The 22,682-nt window shown below is 35.7% G+C and overlaps 1 protein-coding gene across 1 annotated transcript in view; it reads left to right on the forward strand.

The window, feature by feature from the left end:
• The first annotated feature begins 349 nt into the window (after positions 1–349).
• The window catches only part of LOC103572201 (telomerase-binding protein EST1A), a 40,995-nt gene continuing 18,662 nt past the window's right edge, over positions 350–22,682 (forward strand). The window contains exons 1-8 of the mRNA XM_053736975.1: positions 350–490; positions 694–1,114; positions 1,180–3,615; positions 3,689–3,767; positions 3,923–4,033; positions 4,352–4,576; positions 4,867–4,928; positions 12,460–12,605. Of these exons, the coding sequence (XP_053592950.1) occupies positions 729–1,114; positions 1,180–3,615; positions 3,689–3,767; positions 3,923–4,033; positions 4,352–4,576; positions 4,867–4,928; positions 12,460–12,605 (3,445 nt within the window). The 5' untranslated portion in view covers positions 350–490; positions 694–728. The remainder of the gene's footprint in view (positions 491–693; positions 1,115–1,179; positions 3,616–3,688; positions 3,768–3,922; positions 4,034–4,351; positions 4,577–4,866; positions 4,929–12,459; positions 12,606–22,682) is intronic.

Consider the following 22,682-nt stretch of genomic DNA (forward strand, 5'->3'; position numbering starts at 1 on the left):
TTGAAAAAATGCACTTATTAATTTTTAAATTTTTCAAATGCGCATTTTTTAAAAATTTAATAGTATTAATTAATTACTGTATCAATTAATAATTTTAAATTTGACGTCTGTTACATTGACACTCATGTTATATATTAGTTAATAATCTATTTTATAAATTTGAATTTTTAAATTTCCCGCGCGTAAACTAATGCGCATTGGAGCGCATGCGTGTCTACAGATGCGCAAGTGTCACCTGGCGGTAAAAAAAACTAATTGAAATTAAAAATGGTGGGAATTATTAAATATGGCTACCCACGACAAAGGACGCAGAAAGTGGATAGATAATTCTCAAGGTAGATTTGAAATAATTAATTAAAGTGTTACTTAGTGTTCTAATTACCTGTCAAAAAAATAAATTCATTAATTTTTCATCTCAAACCCCCCTTAAAATTTAAATTGTCAAAATAACTATAAGTCAAATAAATAAATTAAAATTAGTGTCTAGCAGGTAACCTTAAACAATGGAAATGATATTTGAATACAATAAAAACAAAGTTTGTTTATTTATTTGGACGTCATCAGTTTCATTATCTCGCTGTTGTATTTCGTAATTTATTCGGGAATAATTATAATTAATAATTTATATTATATAATAAATAAACTTTTAATAATAAAATAATTAATTATTTATATTTAAATTATTTTTTTTAGATAATTATAATAGTAATTTTGATAAAAATAAATTAATGGGAGGACGACGAGGATTTAATCGAGGTCCTCAGCAAATATATACACCAGGTAGTGGTCCATTAAAAAAATCGGATCGTCAAGATGAGTATGAGTACGAAGGGAGTTTGCCAAAATCATCAGTCCAAGATCGACTCAAAAGGCCTTTCAATAATATTAATCTAAACAGTTCCTCAGACAATTCGAATAATTCTGTCAACATGTTGGCTGATAAATTAAATGACGTTCATGTAAATCGCTCGCGTCAATTTATAAACGATCGCCATTATGATAAATCAGTTAATAGTCAGCATGCTGATTTAGATAGACGTAGAAACAAAAAACCTGAACAGCAATTATACGTGCCTAAGAAAATTCACGAGTCAATAAATGAACCGGACACCAGGTAATTTATTTTAATTTCAATTATTTAATTATTTATTTTATTTAAATAAATTTTAATTTATAAAGACCAGTGACGTGGGAACGCGAGAAGGATCAAGACAAACGCGACTGGGAGACTCAGTCCAATCGGAGCCGGAATGACTCAAGGAATCGTCCGAGTCGGCAGAGCAGCGTTTCCAGTGCTGATAAGAATATTGAAAAGAACTCCAGGAACAAAGACGGAAAACGGTACACAGGGCGCGTCAATAGGGACAAAGATGACAAGGATAATTGGCGGCCTGAATCTCCGGTTAATAAAAATTACAATCGGTCGACGCGGGACCAGAGACGCAGACAAGGCTCGGAGCCACCGGATGACTACATGTATCGAAACCGGGATACCAGGAATGTGGACCAGGGAATGGACAAATATCCGCGGAAGCCGCCGACTGGAAGACGTAATCCTAAAATGAATGCTTTGAAGATCGAATCTTTGCCGCCGAGATTGCAGCGTAAATATTTTGAAGAAAATGGCATTGAGCCACCGGTCAGTCATCATAATGGTGAACCCTGGGAGTCTGTTGGTATGCCGAATTACAATAATTATTACTCGTCTATGCCACCGCAGATGATAAATTTACCGGCGTCTATTCCTGGACCTGGGCATGGATTTGGAGCAAATTCTGGTGGAGTATCAGTTGGACCTGGACCTGGTTCTGGCTCTGGTCCCGGGTCATTGATGGGGTCCATTCCTAATCCTGTAATGTCTATTGGAGTAAATCCTAATGGACCTGGTCCTGGAGCTTATGGATCTCAGCAGTGGTCGAATACTTTGCCAGGACGTAGTCGCGGTCGCGGTAGATTTAGACCAGAAGAGCTGGATGTTCCTAATTATCGACCAGGAACTCCGGATCAGTACTCGGCGCCCAGCACACGATCGCACACTCCAAGTCAGGAAGTGATGACTCGTTCGTATGATCGTCGAGGCAGCAACAGCACCATGTGCACCAGCATGGAGAGTCTCAGTCGCGCGGACAGTATTTTAATGCCACCTCCCCTCTCACCGGCGTCTTATCGCAACCAATCGGAAGGAAACCGACGTAAGCCTTCGCCGACAAATAAAACTTGCTACTCTTCACGTTCCAACAATATGAATGAAGTAAATACTGAGAGAAATAATTACCACAGTCCATCTAAAACTGAGCCAAGCTCGCTGTCGGATTTGCCATCGGAAACTTTGGATTGGAGCGAAGAAGTTGAGCTGTCAGAGAAATTGGAAAACGAACGGCTGAGTCGCAGCTCGTCTGTCATGAGTTTCAATGACAATGCCAGTGTTGGTAATCAAGCTGGTGCTGGCGGCAAACGGACTCGATCAAAGAAGAAGAAACGTGAGCGTAAACGCACCGGAGACCTGGACGATTCTCTGGATCACGATCACAGGAACGATCGCCAGAGCAGTCGCGAGAGAAAAAATAATCAATACAACCGCGAAAATAGCAACAGCAATAATAATTATAGTAACAATAGAAGATTTGATAGGAGGAGAAGAGAGTCTAATAGTCGTGATGAAGAAAACTGGAGAACTGGAAAACGGGTGTCGATATGCGAGTCCGAAGACGGCAAAAGTGTTTCTTCAGTAAGTGCCGGTCATGCTCTTACTAGTGAGCCAAATTCTTTGCTATCGACATCTCCAATGAGGAACAACGTCCAGCAGCCAGGAGTCCTGGTGCTTCCAGAAGCACCACAGTCGCCGCCTTACAACAAAGATGCGCGGTTCAATCAACGTAAAACGCTCTTTGATCCCAATAATCCCAACAAACCTATTGTTGTTCCGTCACCAGGAAGCAGAGCCTCGATACCCGCAGAGACAACGCCACCTAAAATTGTTCCTCATCGCGCGCCTTCGCACTTTCAGCAGAGTCTCCAACTGGACGGAGTCCCGCCGCAGTATGTCGCTGATCAGATTAACAACGCAAGGCCTATTTGGTACGACGCCTGCTCGGACAATCTGAAGAACGCGGTCTTGCTGAGGGGAATCGAGACGGTAGATCGCGAGCTCGAGTGGCTGCTCACTTCCGGTGGCCTCACTGCCAATTGGGACCGCGTCGCGTTCCTGAGACAGTCTTTGCAGCAGAGTCTGCAGACGCTTTTGGAAACTGACATAAAGTTCTGCCAGGCGGAGAATGTCGAGCAGCACTTCTGGAAGATTTTGTTTTACAACATCATCGAAATGCTGAGGAAGATCATGCCCAAGGAAGGACCCGAGGGCAGGGAAGTTTGCAAGAAAATAATGCTGAAGATTATTGACGACGGCACTGTCTACTTTGAAAACTTATTGACTCTGCTGGAGAATACTTATAAGTTCAAGTTGGAAGTTTTTTTATCCTCGGCTGCTCCTCCCAAGGGTTTGGGTTTCGTTGGTCTGGCTCTGGTTAGTGCGCAGAAGATTTTTTTGTTCCTTGGGGATCTTGCGAGATACAAAGAACAGGCCAATGAGACGACTAATTACGGGAAATCTCGGCAGTAAGTTTTAATTACTTGGGCAAGTAATTAATTAGTATTTTATATAGAATAATATATTGATTTATTTTTTCAGGTGGTATCTCAAAGCACAGCAAATAAATCCGAAAAATGGAAGACCGTATAATCAATTAGCTCTTTTGGCTCATTATGCTGTAAGTATTTTTATTTTTGATTAAAAAAAAAAAATTATAGCAAATGAATTTTTTAAATTTTGAATTTTTGCCGCCATTTATTTGAAAAATAACTCAACTCTTTGTTATTTTTAACTAAAATTTTTAAATAATAATATAATTAATTTTTTTTGTAGAGACGCAAATTAGATGCTGTCTATTTCTACATGCGTTCATTGATGGCTTCAAACCCGTTTCATTCAGCGCGCGAAAGCTTAATCGCACTCTTCGATGAAAATAGAAAAAAGGTAACTATCGATTGGTAAATAAATTTAAAAAAAAGCTAAAACAAAATAATATATTGTAATTTTTTTGTTATTGCCATCAGTACCTACACTACGTAAGTAACTTAAAAAATAAATTGGCGTTAATTAGAACTATCCCGTGCTTCCATTAATAAAATATTAACGAAGCAAGTTCATTAGTCTGCTACAAAGCTTTTATTTAAAATGTAGATTACTAGATTACCAAGTACTTGAAATAATTATTCGAGTAAATAATTCAAATGATATTTACTCAGTTCAGTATAATAATAATAATTATTATTATTATTTTTTTATTCTCAGTACGAATCAACAGAGCGGAAACGTAAAGAAGAACGTGAGTGGAAAGAACGTGCCAGGATGAAAGAAAAAGAGGGTGCGAACAACATTGCCGGTGGATTAAGACGCGAAACTTGGATCCATCCTGGCGGCAGGAGAATGAGACGTACAACATCCACGGCTAGTGTTTCTGAAAATAAATTACCTCCTAGTGACTTAGAAGATTTGGCGCAACTTAGTAGTGTTGAGGTAGTTTATTAATTTAATTAATTAATATGTTAATTAGGATATAATTTTTTGTCTGGGTAAAATGTTTACGGTAAATATTCATAAAAATTAATAATCGTCATTATGTAGATTAGAAATATGTTATTAGCCATAAATAACAATTTTTTAATTCTATTTTAATTCCGTAATCGATATTTATTGATAGATATTATATTCATTAATTTTTATGGATATTTTATACCGCGGATATTTAATCCCGCAGATCAATTAGCACGTGACCGTTAATTAATAAATAAATGAATTATTTTCAGGTAAACAAGCGATTTGTGACCTCGTATCTCCACGTCCATGGGAAATTAATAACAAAAATAGGGTAAGTAATTTAAAAACAAAATATTAAATAATAATAATAATAAGTGTGTACACTTGTACATAAATATTGAGTGTTAGACAAGCAAGGTGTGAAAAGTATGGTGATTTTATAACTATTCTCAGAAGTTTTAACTTACCTGCGGTTATTTTTCTTTCACTTGATTTGGTACCTGGATAAAAATAAAAAGTATAAACTTTTAAAGTAATGAGATAAGCTAGAGAAACTGACTAGCAGGGGAACAAGTAAAGATTGCGAGAATAAATGAGTGAGGTGTGAGCGTGTTTTACGGTCTGCAGGTGTAAGGAAGACGTTGGTAATTATTTTTTAAAAGCTGAGATGAAAGCACTAGTCTCCTGGTCTTGCTCTCGCTCTCGATCTTGCCTTAGCTCTTGCTCCTGCTATCTAGCAGCTTAACAACTTTAGTAACATACAGCCGAGTAATCCAAGTAACCAGGATAACGTCTCTGTTATCGTCGACGTATGAATGGCTCATACACGTGCCGGAAAGAGTCAAGTTAAATACAACAAACATTAACAATAATAACAGTTAGCTAAGCTTGCCAGCTTATCTAGACTACTGGCCTGAAATTTACTACCATTCAATTGTTTGTGTCTTTAATTATTTGTTTTTAAAACTTTTTAATTAATTAATTAACAATTGGGATAATTATTGAGGGGAGAGACGGCTTTGTAGCTGGGGTTTTTAATATTTAAACAAATAAAATACTAAAGTGAGTGGGAGTTTTATGTTGCGGTTTAAGTTTACGGAAATTAGTAACTGGAGAAATTTAAATATCGCGTTAGACGGAAATTTATTTTTTTTTCTTAATCGATTTATTTTATCTAGACATCAAAAGATACTAATTTTGGTTTTTTGATGTAAAAAAAATTTATCTGTTGAGTTTTTTTATTTGTGCTTATTCTTGATATTTCTGGGAATTACAAATGTGTAAAAAAATTATCAATCAGTAAATTTGTATCAGGGGCTCTACACCTGCAACGCGATATATTTAATAAAATATAAATTTAAATATAAGTTTTTTTTATAAAATATTTAAATCCTACGGAATGAGTATGACGTATCAGTAGATTACGCATGTAATCGTAATGAAATGTATCAAGTAACACAAATAAAAAAAAATGAAAAAGAGTAAGCCGGGTATGAGGGTTCAGTGCAAGTTCTCTGGCTTAGTATATATATATATATATTTATAGGGTCTTCGTGTTTTCTTGGTCGGCGGTAAAAATGTTAATTGACAATTGCGTGGCGCCAGTACGCGACTCGGATATGCGTTGGTTTGCTTTGGTATTTAATGCTAGCATCTTAACAACTATTTAACTCAGATCCTGCACTCCGGCGTCTATCGCATTATAAATACCGTCTGTTTTTATTCTCTTTCATTAAATGGATTTTTTATAACAATTATCATTATCATTATTATAATTATCATTATCATTCTTAACATTTACAATTACTCATATAACCACGTGTTTAATTGTTTAATGCCAGTCGTAATTACCGCTTTGAATATTTGAATACTTATCCAGCTGTAAATTAAGTTTGAGAGTTAATTTAAATGGATTTAAGTATTTATTATATTTAAATTAAATTACAACTTATTAATTTAACTACAACTATCTAGGATTATAATCTTCATCTTCTTGGTTTCATTCATTTCATTCATTAAATGATATCACAAGTTAGTATAAGTATCAGATTTAAATGCATCAGTGATTTTATATGATCAGTATTTAAAGAAATTAAAGTAATTACTTGAGATCTTGAAGTTGAAGTTGATATTGAAGTAAAAGAAGTTTAAAAAATCACTAGTAATATGTATATATATATTTATTTATATATATATGTATGTATATATGAGATGGTCGTTTACCCGCAGCATCGTGTGACGACCCCGCCCGCTTCAAGGACATCCTCGGACACCGCAAACTCACGATATGCTCAAGACTATCGTATCGTCTTTAGAGTGAGCCAACAAAGTGAGAGATAGAGAGAGAAATAAATAAAGACGGGGTATAGGTGAGTGGTGGGCACGTGTGTTAAAGCACCGGATTCCTCACGTCCATCGAGCGACAACTGGAGGACTGGAACTGGACGACTGTAGAAACAGCTAGACATGGGACCTGGACACACGACGGTCCATGTCGTCGATTAGCCATTGTGTCTTTCATCCTGGAGATTTTATTATTTTTTTATAAACTACACCAGAGATAAATTCCTACGTGTTCTATCTGTCACCTTTTTGCTGCGACTCATTTTTAGATTTATTTTCATTAATAATTGATAGGACGCTTATATCTTCTCTCGGCTCGGTACGTTGACTTCAGTTAGTTAGCTAGCTGTTAGTTATAGTTGCATTTATTATTATTATTATTATTATCATGGATTTATAATTGAGTTTGGGATTACGAGAGCAGAGCGGTATCAAGTGTCTTGATGAGTTAACACGTTTTATTTGGTGAGACATTTAAATAATTCACCGGCGGATTTAATTTGTATAACAAGTAGCTCGTTTTATCTTTACGTGAATTATTTTAGCCGTTAAAATTTACCCGCACTTACTGTTATTATTATTATTATTATTATTTGGCATTAACTATTAAATGTATATAAAGTACTGAGTAACAAGTAATCAGGGATATTTTATACGAGTTATATATGTACGCGTAAGAGAATGAGAGATCTCGTAAATAAGATAAAACCAGTTGAATTACATTTCTATTAGACTGGTGATTTAATCCATGATCGTGTCATGCGGATTAATTGTTTCGCTGATAATCCATTCCATTAAGTGTCCTTTGCTTGGATTTAAACATACTCACGTTGGTTTAATGACTTTTAATTTATTTCAAGTTATTTATATATATGTATATATTTACGCGAATGATTTATTGATGATTATTTTAAGTAATTGCTATTTATAGCTTTTGTATAAATACTTATTTTACATGAATAACTATGGTAATAGCGATAATCATAATGATAATAATAATGATAATGATAATGATAATATATATAATTATAGTTGAGTATAATAATAAGGCATGTAGATCGTTCTTAACGTCTAATGTCTAGTTGTCTTACGCGATAGTTATTCATCGTAATTTTTCGCGCCCTTCACGAGTATCATGCGACATTATTGGCGCCATGAGATGCTGTAGCGTGTGCGTGTTTACGTTTATTCGTGATGTTAAACCATTTACATTTAATATACTTTTTTTTTTTATTTTTAAACCTTATTTTCTGCTCTTCATTAATCTCGGGTGTGTAGGGGAGACCGGGGCAGGACGGCCCACCTAAGCCGATTATTATTCTTTGTGGCTTTTAACCATCAAGTCGATTTACTCTCGTCTAACTTTAACTCAATTCACCAAAATTTTGGTCAAGCTCCTGAAAAAATTTTTTTTTTTTGGGGCAAGACGGCCCCCTTCGAAAAAAATGGAACAAAAAATTTTTTTTTTGAATTATAAAAAAATTTTCCGCGTTATAAATATTTATATTTTTCTCTTTAACAACTGTATTTACTTTTATATTACTTGAAATAACCTTTTTTGATATAATACGAGTAATTTGTTCACTTCTGTAGAAAAAAATTGAGTGTGGGTATTTTTAACTTTCAAATGCTCTATTTTACTCCAAATCCATAAAATTAACCAAAAAATGATATTTCTATTAAATTAATCATGACTAGGTTATAATAATATGTCATACATTATTTTTTAGAATTTTTTAGTAGTTCATTTTGCCCCTAGTTTCACATATAGGGCTAAAAATGAGTAAATAATCTGAATTTGTGATAATCAAAAGAAAACAAGAAAAAATAAATTTGGTTAATTTTTGAGGTGGGCCTTCTTGCCCCAGGAGGGCCGTCTTGCCCCGGTCTCCCCTATTTTTTTAAAAAAAATTTGAAAACCGCCTGAAACTGTGGGCCAGCTCCAAAACTTCCCACTGTTTTCGAGCTCAGAAAGCTCAAAAATATTATTACTTGTGAATTTTTGAAATTTTCCAGCTCAAAAAACTGTCAGACTTTTAAGTCTTGGTGAGCCCTTTCGATTGCCACTAAGAGTTCAAATCAGTTGATTCGTTCCACATTCACACACATGGACGTCCTTCCGGAAATAGTCAGAATAGTTTCCTAGGACCTGGACATCTGATGAAAACTCGATTTTCAAAAATCGGATCGAAATTAATAACTTCGTTTTTTTGAAAAGTTTCAATTTTTGGCGGGAATTTAATTTAAAAAAATTTGAAGTTTTCATAATGGGAAGTTAAAAATAACTTAGATTCTTAAAATTTATGAAATGAGGTTGAAAGGACTGGGTTGTGATAATTTTTAACCGGTCATGAGAATGGTGGCACGATTATTGCGCCCAGCCCACGCAATTCTATGGGTCAAGAACCATGATCTATGATCACGATGGTGGGTACCGACCAGCTCCGTTATGCGCTAAAGTGCAAACTTGTTAGTCACAAATATCTGACACACCATCTATCATTCTTTAAAACACACCGTATTCATCTTTTTGCTGGTGTCCATTTTCCTGTTGCTGTTTATTTATTAGTTTGATGTAATTATTATCATTCACCAGGAAAGGTGTGTCCAAATTAGGACATTAATAACAAATTTCTGTAGGTTACAACTGATAACCACTCAAAGTTACTCTTTAAATAATGTAATTTATATATTTATTTATAGTATTACTCATACGAGTTGTCGGAAAAAATGAAAATTTTTCTTGCGATACTTTTTGTTTTAATTATTTATTTTTAACCGGTTATTTTGTCCTGGTTATTCTTAGTAGTATGTAGTCATGCAATAACGTTTTTTTTTTTTTTTTACATAAATCATAAGAAAATAAGTTTCCTGTTAGAGCTAAGTATTTTGCACACCTCATTTATGAATCTTTTGTATTAATTATCGGCAATGCAGATTTTTTCTAACGCGGTGTGCATTTTTTTGTGTTTGTAGAAAAATAAATATGAATAGTTTTTTAAGGCGGGGATTTGCAATTTATATTTAAATATCCCGGGATAAAAAAGCTCGAGTATTTTTATACGGAGTAAATTTTAAAACAAAGTTATCGTTGACAAGAGGTATAGAATACATTGTGTACATTAAAGACAATAAGTTATGGGTGAAAAAAATGCGAGGATAAGAGGAGCATAAAGAAGGAAGTAAGGAAGTTAAAAAATATTAAAAGCGAACAAGGCTTTAGGTATTGAAAGAAGTCGTTTTAAATATTTTAACAATAAATGATATCATTGAGTTGGCAATATTGTCGCTGAAAAAGCACGCCGGTGTTTTAATAAATTTAGTACTTTATGGGTTTCTATAAAACGCGAGGGTGGGTAAAATTCATAAATAACAAACGCGTAAAAAGAATACGAGTAAGAGTGGAAATGGCGAACGGGATGTGAATATAATCGAAAAATATGATTGATATATTGTAAAGAGTACGTATATGAAATATTAAAATGTTTTATCGTAGACAGTAAATGTCCGTGGGATTATATGACACGCAAGGAAAAGGCTGAGGATGAAAAAAAAAAAATAAATAAATAACAGGCAATCAGCGGCAGAGGAAGAATGTACTTAATGTCAACATCGTCAGGGACAATAATTACCGCGCATAACAAAAATACACGGTTAAGGTTAAAAGTTTGTGAAAGACGGAGACAGTTAAATAAGAATTAGCTGAAGAAAACCGTACAAGGATATAATACAAGATGTCGGACAATGTCGAAAAAGAATTTAATAGCGTCCCAGTGAGCCCGCGTGGATTCCATTAAAGAACGTTTACACTTGCATCCAATCGACGGCGACGTTCCCACCGTAGTTAGACTTGCATTCGGCGGGCGATCAAAAGTCCCCAAGCCATGATACCTACGAGGTAGATCTAACGGCACTTGGACACATCGGCCAACCAATCACTAGAGAACAAGAAAATTTCTGACCTAACCTAACTATATACATAAATGTACATATATTTTTATCGATACAACACATTAATCCTAATCTTATACAAAATACTCTGGGATTCTGTGATACTGATGGTAGCCGGTCATAATTTACGATATTTTTGTCTCGAATTACAATGGAAGGATATTGTGACCGTGAACTGATGCGACTTTGGTTAGCATCTTGAAGCAAGGCCTACTTTGGTCGGTTGTAAAAAGTAAGGCTATGATTTTTAGGAAGAAGAAAATGAAAAAAAGGGAAGACATCTTGGTGGTGTATCAGTAGTTAAGTAGGATGTTGGTGCAGCCTTAGGGTTACGTCACGAATTCACAAGATTAAAACATGAGTGAGTGGATGGAAGAGAGGGATAGGGACAGGGGGGTCACAGGAGAGTAAGACGTTACGTCCCGTAAATTTGCCACTGTACGGCGTGTTGGCCGTTGGGGCTGTGGGAAGATAACCGAGGCGTGTGTGTTGCTGTTGTTGGTGTTTACGGGAATATACCGCCAGGGGGATAGAATGGAAAGACGCAAGCTGAATAGGAAAGAAGAATAGACGAGAGACAAGAGACGAAGACTCGGAGATAGACTACAGTCTGGAGTCTATAGAGACCAAGGTCCCAGATTGTCTTATGCTATGCGGCGCATCTTCCTTTATCATTCGTTCCGCTCAACTCAACAACGTGACTACATCCTCGGTTCTTTGCACATGATACCTCAGCAAATCACCAGATAACAGATTATAGAAATGATACTTGTTATTTTCATTATCTTTGATAACTTTTATGTGCTTTATTATATTAAATTAAAAGTATCTCTATGGGAAAAAACTATGAGACTATTCTATTTGATTTTTTTATTCTGCACTGGACGGATGCCCGGTTGCAATCCAATGGCAAGAAATTAAAATTACCAATACCATATATTATAGTGGACTTAAGTAGCTGCCTAGGAATAATAAAAAGTTAAGATGAAGGTAAATAGTCGATGGAGCCTCTTATAACACGAGAAGGTGAAAAAGCGCGAGGTAACTGAGGTTACTTAAGTAGCAAAACCTCAACATACAACACCAGCTTATAATGTGTACGTCCTGGTAATATGTACGGCGATATTAGTTGCCGGTTTCCGTTATTCTAATTGCCACGGGAATTACCCATCTCGCAGATCAAACTCTCAGCAAAATCCCTCTTAGATACTTAGATTACAAACAAATTTGCTTAAATATTAAGCCTGAGTATCAGCGAGACTAAAAAACCAAAAACCTCAAGCCTTTAATTAAAAATGTATCATTGGCACTAACCCGTTTGCCAACGCTGTTAAGCTCAAGACGTTTCTCATGAGCTCAAGTGTCTAAGCAAATGAAAGAGGATCAAGAGCCGCTTATAACTATTTTATTTGCACTCATTTCGAATGTGTCTTGTTAGCATTTCACTTTAATTAGTTATCTCATTCTCCTCAGGTTTAATTTCACTCTCGACTCTTGACTCTCAGCTTGAGCCTTATCCTCGAGTCTTGATCTAACATAAAAAAGAATAATTGTTTGCTTTGTTGTAGGATGGAGACTTTTCAAGAAGCCGGTGTGCAAATGTTGCGCGAATTTCGAGCCCTATTGCAGCATTCGCCTCTTCCACTTCCTGGCACAAGACTACTACAGCTTCTTGCTCTCAACATGTTTGCCATCGAGACGACACAGCTGAAGGGTGAGTGAACGTTTTAAGACACCACTTATGTAACTGTTATTCTATATAACTTGTCCATTCTCTGACCAGTTGCCAGCTATTTTTGGTTTAAATTCCACAGCATTCTCGACTCCTTGTTCTTATTTTTTACATTCTTAATGTCCTTTGTAAATCAACTGGCTCGTAACTAAATTTTTAGAATCTCTCGACAACAATCGTTATCCTCTGAGTATCATTTTACTCAATTTTTTTTATTATTTCACACAAAAAATCCAATTACTATTTACATAAATTTCATTTACCGTAATTACTATTATTATTATTATTATTATTGCAGCTTAAAAAATATATACAGACACAGACTGAATTGAAAACGGTAAACCACAAATATGCGTATTCCATACATTTCAAATGTTTATTTAAAATTTTTTTCTCAATCTATGTACGAGGGGTCAAGTGAAAAAGGGTTAGGAAGCATTATAAATAAATCGTAAACAAACTTGGGTGTGGCATTATCTGCATACACTCAATGCCCGATTACCGGATGGTGTTTACAATTTCAATTACCATTGGTAAGTTCCATTGGATCGCATTCTCTCCCATAGCTAACCGGCGCTTTAAGCAAATTAATAGTGCGCACTGATTTCTGCTCTGGTCAGCCAGCAAAATAACTAAACAAACCAATAGAAAAAGAGCGTGCGAGGATAAGGATTACTGCGATGTACAGTCGGGGAGAGAAAAAGGTTATAAAAGTGAAGAAAAAGAGTAGAAAATAGATAGTGGCGCCGCGACGCTCTGGCACCAGGGAGAGACGGTAATTCCACTGGTGAATCTTTTCGATAAAATCTTGTTAATATGTTGGACGAGTCTGCAGCAGAGGTAACTACTCGGGATATATTTAATAAATCACCATTTTACCCATCACTTGTCTCAACATAATTAAATTATAATATATCGTCGGCGTTAACGACGGGACTATCAACTATTTAAATCCTAAACTCCCGAGTCTTTTATTGTTAGTTTTATTGGGTATTTTATGGTTATGTCTATTCGATTGCCGATAATAATAGGAATGTTCTAACGGTGCTTGAGCGATTTCAATTTCGCGGTTACACTCAATAGCCATTGTTACGTAATGATTATCCCGGGCAATAGGAACCCATGAATTATGGATCGGACAGAATTTTATGGAATAATACGACGGGCATTAAACAGATTTAAGTTATAGTTGAATTTAAATTTATATTTATATGATTAAGAGGGTAAGAAATATGTCGGTTGATATGAAGAGACGTCCCGGGGCTATTTTTTTTCTTGTCTTATTATTTTTCATCATAATCATCTTCTGGTGGTAGTACTGGTGCTGGGCTCCAGGAGATGATGAAGAGACGAAGCTGATCGCTGTGGATAGATAACCGCAGAAATGACTATCGCAAGATGTCTCAGGTAATTCATTAAACCACCCCACGTATACCCGCGGATTGGTTGTTATATGCTGTAACGGCGCCACCGTCTTCTTCAACAAGAAGGTCGTTTACTTGTTTTCATCGGTGGGCATATAACGACCCAGCAAGGAGTCGCCACGTTTTATTATACACTTAATAATAATATTATATCTCTCTGTGTATAATATTAAAACATTGGCAAGATGATGCTTTTTTCATTCACAACATTCTTGCACCCGGCATTTATATCTTGCGCATGTGTGGATATTATGTGTTGGTATTAAACCATTTTTTATGTCGGAATTAATTCGGCAATTAACTTGCACGAATGTGTATTACACGTAACTTGTATAAAACCAGACTCGATAAATTTGTCGTTCAAGATTAAGCGGTACAAGCGCTTAAGATACGCCCGCCTTTTTTATTATTATTATTTTTACAACCTTTTTACGGCATTTTATAATGTCTTTATAAATTCTTTATCCACTAAAGTACCCATGAAAATGGTAAGCGCCGAATAAATCAGTGAATCAATGACCGATAAATTATTTATTAGCACTAGACATTTTTCTTTTTTAGTTTGTGATAACATCCAAAGTGACGACTTTTTCGGGACATGGGATCTGATGGATTGGATGGCTAATAATGGATCTAGTTTCACTATTACAGTTTAGTCGTCAAGAAGTTGTTGACTTGTGGGCGCCATAAGAAGAGTGAGCGCTAAAGATTATCCTGAGATTATAGACATTAGGAACATTAGCTCGGGCATAATATTATAACTGAGACGCGCTTTTAAGTAACTCGACCACTTTCTGTTATACTTCTCCCGTCGATCCTTCTTGTCAGATAGCGCACATCTGCATGACAGCGTAAGTGATTTCGCTGTGAACAGGAGGACCTTCTATCAAGCCCGCAAAATAAATAAAGAAAAAGCAGTTAATTATGAAGAAAGCTAACACAAATTCGATCCGCCGCGTGTGCTAAATTGTTAAAGGCAAGATCTTTAAAGGATGAAACTGAATATGAGGATATAAGGATATATTGCTTAGATATTTAAGTAATGTATCGTCGTGGCAGCAATTACACGTACCGTGTCCTGCTGAGCCCAAAAATAACATGAACATTAAAATATACCGGGTACACTCGGTTATGAGGTATAAGGTATAAATTAGCTAAAATACAGCAACCCTCGGGTTAAAATTTAAAATTAACCACTTCATCGCAAGGAAATTATTGCCGAGGCCAACTTCTTTACCGGTTGTTTGATATAATATACACTATATAGCCATCATATTTATTAAGTTATTTATATTTATCTTTTATACCCGTGGAAAAGTCATTAATTATAAATATTTTATGGATAAAAACAAATAAAATGGGTATTTTAAAAACAATCAATTTAATAATACCTGTAATTTGAAAGACATGAGAAATATGTGGGGCTAAACGGGTTGTGACGTGATTGGCTAAAGGTTTAAGACACTATAAAAATTCAGATAATTTACGCAATGGACATTTAAATAATTTTATGTGAAAAGCGACACGCGCAAGCGCGCGCGTGACACATGACTTCTAGTTTTCTGTTACTTTACGTTGAAAAAGCCTCGGAAATGATAATAAGTAGGCAGAAGGACAGCAAATTAATCGATAGACCCAGATGGCCATTGACTTGACATCGAAATGTCCAGGACATGTTTCTATGAAGGATTTAGGACTTGGAAAATTTTTTTTTTTCGGTATTTTATTTTATTTTTCATTGGAAGAGCCTCGAAAATAATGTGGCATGATAATTAGTGAGCAGAATGAAAAAAAAAAAAGTGTCCGATTGATACTCAGAGGAAATGACATCGACATGACATCGAAATGTTTCCGTGAAGGGTTTGACTCGAAAATTTTTGTTTCTGATGATAACCAGTTGACAGGATAAAAAAAAATTTGATCGACACCCAGAAGAGACCCAAAAAAGTCATGTTCCTGTAAAGAATCTTTGCAAAATTTTTTTTTCAGCATTCTACATGAAAAATTGCATGAAATTTGATTGACTAAACACAGTATAAAAATATACACAATATATATTAAAACAAATATATGTATAGTAACAATACGCGCTTGCGCGAAACATAAATTCTATCATATTCGTAAAATTAATATGGATACTTGATTATGGGAAAACCCACACACACAAGTTCGTTGACCTGTGACGTTGATGTGCTGTCATATATTTAACCGATAACTCTACAATCTGCAATGCAAGCGTTTACTATTTCCGAGATAGTCGAGACGCCCGTCAATGTTTCATTAAATTAATAATGCTGTCACAAGTTTGGTTATATTTAGACCCTCCGGTTGACGTTTGTCGATAAAACTAACTAATATTATTACTGTTCCTCACTAATTATAGCTATCACTGTTAATTTTATTAAATAACGGATGAGAAATCGATAATTAGACTCAGGTTATAATGATTCGTTTTAAAAATGCCCGGGCCTGCAGAAGCTTTCGTGATGTGTTGACCTTTATGAAAGTGCACATGGTAGTTTTCTATGCTCTGTGGTAACATGGACCGATGATCCCATGCAGAGTTTAGTTTCCGTTGATCGCACTACGTATAACGGTGTATGGGGTTACCGGATAATTGGTGCCGGAAGTATTTGCAAACTCCCGGTGTTTCCTTACCAATTAACGTTAATTTCATATATATATATATATATATATAGATATATATATAGATGTATATTTACTCACAGACACATGCATTGATACCATTAGTTCCAAGTTATTTTTCGTCCATTTAAATTTACAGTCTTAGCTGCAAATGTCTTTTGTTGCCCGACGACTTTTTTATTGCCGCTAAATCTGTTCGGTATCGAATTTTATTGGATGCGTGTCTTGCTTGGTGCATGATAATGTAATATGCTGTCTTGAACAGTAGCTTAGAAAATCGACGTCGGGTTTTAATGCATCGATATAAATGCGCGTCCGGTATCTCTGGTTTTCTCTGCTCTCTGGTATCGCTTTTCTCTGCTGGCAGCCCCTATGCTATCCGAGGATAGAGACCAGCGTAATTTAATGGCCCTACATATAACCGCATCTATATACCATGAAACTTTAGAGCTGGTCCAGCGACTCTATAGCCGGCCGGAGAACATCAGCAGCAAAAAATACAAAAAGAAGCTTAGAAAAAATATATTTTATAAATAAAACTTTTCTATTTCCTCTTAAAGTTATCTCGTATACTGAATTATTTATCGTACAGTGCATCGAGTACTCAAAAATGGAGGATCACCAAAACGGTAAAGCTTTTTATGACTCGCTCGGATGAAATGTCATTCGAGATGAGGTTTCTCCATTATTTTTGATACGAATTCCCATTATGCTGTCTCTGACTATTTTAAAGCATCAACTTAGCGAACGCAGAATCCGTTAACGTAACAAAGCGATTCGTAAAGTAAAAATTAACTGTTTACTTGGTTTCTCGGCAGCGTTAGTAAAAAAACAAATAATATGTCCTTGTCTGCAAACTAGCCATCTAGTGACGCGCGAATCGTTTGAAAAAAATATTTTTTAACGTCCAACAGTGCTCGCTGTTTGTTGTAGCCACGGTGCAAATTATAACCTCGCGTTAAGTAAATATTCCGCGTACATTCCATGTTTTTTTTTAAAATTTATTTTCGCTTCCTGAATTATTCCTGGCCGTCCCTTTATCGCTGAGTCAAAACACAAATTTGAATTTAAGTCTCAAAGTTCTCAATGAGGTTTTTGAGCATCAATTTGGAATTTTAAAATTAACAACAGTATAGAAAGTTATTGTAGTTTAGTCTTCACAATTTATGACCTACTTTACCTCTTTGAGGACTAAACTGAAAAAATTTTGAGTACTGGTGTTACCTTCTGGGTGTAAAATAAAATATCAAAGGAATTGAGGCTTTTGAGGATAAAACTCGCGACTTCCCGCGAGAATTGAATAACCGCATAATAATATATAAATGCTGTGGTATATATATAATAAATAGATTAGATTGGAGATAGAAGATTACAGTAGAAGTGTAATAAAAAAATTAGCGAGCAAGTAATGGCCGTAAAGTTAGTAGTCGTAGGTGCGGTTGCGATTGCTTGATACAGGGTGCCGAGAAGAGACCAACAAGTGATGCTAAAAGTGAATAAAAAAAAAGTTAATAATAAAAATACGCTTCGGCGGTCGTCCTTGCCCTCGCCGGTGGAGCCTACGTCAAGGCCATTTCGCTTCGAGCGCAATGCACCCACTTGTTCCTTCCTCTCTCCGCAAATTTTTTATTCCTCTTACTCTCGTCTATCTAATATATAATACTAAATCCTTTTCCCATTCCCGTCCGCCATCAGCCGACATTACTCTCGCTCCTTATTATATTCTACTATCTGAGAAAATATTATAAATCCTCCAATCAAATCTACATAATACTTTCATCCGTGACTCAATACCGCCAATTAGTTAATCGAGTTTATTTACATAATATATATTTGCATTAAATTCAATATTCAGTATCAAATATACGTATATATATATATATATATATTTTTTTTTTTTTTAACGCTAAATTGCGTTCTTCCTGTGGCACTTAACAGTAATCATACCCCATTTGTTCATTTAGATTTTTTATCATTCGTTTGTTTGTTTCTCCGTCGATAATTTCGACTTAAAAAGTTTATTATTTGCTTCCTTTGGCATTAAAAGGCACATCTTAAAGTTATGATCTTAATCTCAAGCGGAAGTAACTTTAACAAACAAACGATCAGCTCGGGCAATATACTCTTGGCAGTATCTCGAGCTCTCAGAATGTGGGCTTGCTTGTACCGAGGGTATTCCCGTCATTTATCTCGCTCTCATGCTCTAGTTGTGCATCTAAACCCTCCTTCGCTGGCTGCCTTATCGTATTTTTAAAATCTCGGTACCCCTTGAGGTAAGCATAGTGCTTTCGCTCTTTTATTCACTCTTCACTCTCGTACTCACTGGTGATCATATATATGTACAGTGCTAGTGAATTTTAAACACAAGCATAATAACTGATACAACTACACACTACGTAGCAGTTCGTTGCCTCCATCCGCGGGTGATAGCTATAAATATCTTGCAAAGTGTTATTTTTAACTGTACGCACGACACACACGACACGCACGGGCGACACACGTTGCCTCTGGTGCATGCGCGCAATCGCCTATAGGAAAATAAGAAATAGAAACCGAGGAAGAAGAAGAAGAAGAAGAAGAAGAAGAAGTTAAGGAGATGAATAAAATACTCAAGCAAATGAGAGAATGAGAGGGAGAATTAAGTGTTACATCTAGAGGGGTCGAAGAACGCATTTCTTCGATTAAACTCAACTCCACGTAATCCTTAGCCCAAGGACTCGACTATTTATATAATTTCCAAATGTTCAATTATTTGTTTATATATTTTATGAATTTATCACAAGAAACTGGAATTCTTCAAGTATATTTTAAAGTTTTTAAGTTGTTTGTCCTTGCGAGGCTCCTCTTCTATTTGCGAGTTTGCTTACCGTCTTCCTGCAGAGCGTGTTCCCTGGAGCATGACGCCAGGCGTTGATTAGACCCCTTCCTGTAGTACAGTACTCGCACAGTTTCTTCCCCCCTTGCCGGTGATTTTTTTCTGCGCCATCAAGTTGTTTGAGTTGTTTTTTATTTCGAAAGACTGTGACCTTGTGAAGGTCGGGTGAATGAACAGCAGTGAAAATACTTGTTCTTCATCATCATCATCATCATCATCATCATCAGCAGCAGCAGGATCTTCTTCTTTTTCTTATTTTTATTGTTATTCTTCCACAACTTCTACTTCGTCTTGTTGTTCTTCCCCATCATCTTGATCCTCTTTTATCTTGTTATTCTTGTTAATTTCTCCAGCAGAAGCCTGCTGCAGCCGGTAGTATCTTCCTACATACATAATTCTAGGAGAGAAGGAACCTACTGGTTGTTTTATTCGACGCTAATCGATTCGACGTCTCTTGGAACTGACGTACCAAGGTCGTTCTTTTGAGCATTACACATCATAAAATTGCCCGGCTCACTGTTTGATTCTTTAATATCCCGTCAAACGGTAACATCGCCGATATAGATTTCTTCTGCTGCTTTTTAACTATTTTCAAAAACAAATTCAATTATTTTATCATTCTCGGAAGCTGGTAAAGTTGAGTAATAACCAGAAAACCAGTATGTGAGGATGCTTAATGACCAGTCTGCTGAAGAAATCCCCCGTAATGACTGTTAGTTAAATTAGTCATTTTTATTATTATTATTTAAACATACACTTTGTACTATAAATGTATGGTTACGTTACAGAAATAAGTTTTAGCCCATAACGACTTGCACCATACGTTTTATTCCCATGTATGTTTTTAAAGTACAACTTGTACTTGTGGTCATCTCTCTTTGCTACCTTTACCACTTCTTCTGCTCATTATCCTCCTATATTTTTTATTTATTATTATTATTTTTCGGTCAATAAGAAACGAGCTTACAGAACGAGTTGTAATTTATCTAGCCGAGAATAGCCGATTATTTTTAATTATTTTATCTCAGTATATTATTTGTTGTCATCGATATCTACTACAATTAAAGTATTATCTGACATTTATTTTAAAATACCTGACATATAAATAAAATAAAATATTAAACTAACACGCTCCTCGTACGTCTTTGTCTTAAATAAATCTCAGATCGTGTGCGTGAGATTATTTTGTAGTCTTTTGCGGGCGTTATCTTGATGTCTGTTCGTGCAAAGAAATCTCCAGAATTGAATTCCCATAATGAATATCCAATGAAGATAAAATAAACCCTGTGCTTTTATACATTTTTATAATCATAAATATCGAGCTTTAAATTATCTCGACAAAATTACAATCGAATTCCTTGGGTACGCTTTGATAACAATTTCATATTTTTACTTCCCTTTTCCCGTAAGATAATCGGGAATTGCGTTTAAATAGTGTTATTAGCTTTTATCAAACATGTAACAGATAAATGACAAAAAGTTATCTGGATGGTGTAAAGAAAGTAGGCGTTTACGTTGGAACGCGTCCTTGCATTTGCCACGCGATCCAGGCTTCTGATAAAACCGTCCGGCGTTCGATTAAAAAAACTCCATCCGAGAAGTAAATAAAAGCAAAGTATTGAGAAAGCGCAAGTATCATTCTGTAAATACTTAAATTGATGACTAACATCCACATATTGATGATCATCCAAATTTTTTACCCGCTAAGTCGAGATCAAATGAAAGAAAACAAAGAGCGCATCAGCAGTAAGTTTTTTCTTCGCGTAATAAAATTAACTTGCGTAGAAAAAGACTGAGGATAAATTTTCCTTCGGATCAGCTTCTTCGTGTTACGCAACAACGAAATATAAAAGTTTGATAAGTGCATAATAAACAAGTTTTATATTTCAAATAATCGTAATTATCTTGATCAGGAACTAAAACCAAAAGAACACTGTACCTTTTTATTATGTTTTTTTTTTTTAGCAGCTGTCTGACGTGTCTTAAAGGTGTTGCTTAATGCTAAACATGTTTTTATCAATTTTAATAATTTGTAAGTTATTTGCATTAAGCACTCGGATTTCACGGGGTGTCTCATCAAACACGCGATCTAGCGAGCTAACAGAATCTCCGAGCAGCCAGATACTCTACAATTATAATGACATATTCTGCTTAAACATTTTCGTTCGCAAGGCCAGTCGACGAGGTCGTTTGCTAAAAAAAAAAAAAAAATTAACTGAGAGTAAAATAAGAAAAGCTAAAAAGTACTAAAACCAAATAGAGTTTAATAAATCGAAAAAGAAACACAATATACTTTTAGTTTCTGGGAAGCAAAGAAATTTATCTGTTGTTAACTTTATTTCATTCAAGTTTATGGCTCTTTTAAGGCTTTTGTGTATCCTACTGCAATCACAAAACGATATTTCATGGGATCAAGTCGACCGGTCCTGCGCAAACTTTTTGCTGCTAGAAACTCTATAGATTTTCAGGCAATATAACTTTAAAAATGACTATAAATAACCGAGTGTGTGCTGAGTTGATAGAGATGAATTAGTAGAACTGCGGCTGCGGTATCAAGTCGGTGACCTCACAAGGCCCCGTCAAGGCCGTGCCTTGAGTTTGCCGATCTAGCATTCGTTCTGCTGAAAGATCTCTAGCCTCCGTATTCTGGTGATAGAACTTGTCCATCTCACCATAATCATCTGGAGTATTAGTTATCCAGTAATTGATTTCCGTTTGTTATGACAAACGGAAACAGGTTTGATTAGAATAGACCCCAGAGTTTCATTTTCTTACTAAAATTAACGACAAAAGTCGTCGTGGAAGATATCGCGTGATCATCATCACGCTTATTTGTCTCCTGGGTCGTTGGCTTCAAGGTATTTCCGGCGAGTTATATATCTCCTGCGCACTCACATGCCGAGCGGGATATTGTAATCGGACGCCTTCTACGAGTTACATTAGCATTGCTCGTCTATTACTTTATAATCTGGGAGTTTTCTTGTCTCTCTATAATATCCACTGCCCTTTTCTTCCTCAATCTTCCAAACAATTGTCTTTCTCTCCAATTATCTGAGGCAAAAGTCCTTGGGAAATAGCAAAAAATGTCACATGCGCCATACGATCACGAAATGG

This window comes from Microplitis demolitor, chromosome 2 (genome assembly GCF_026212275.2).
Source record: "Microplitis demolitor isolate Queensland-Clemson2020A chromosome 2, iyMicDemo2.1a, whole genome shotgun sequence".
Taxonomy (NCBI): Eukaryota; Metazoa; Arthropoda; class Insecta; order Hymenoptera; family Braconidae; genus Microplitis; species Microplitis demolitor.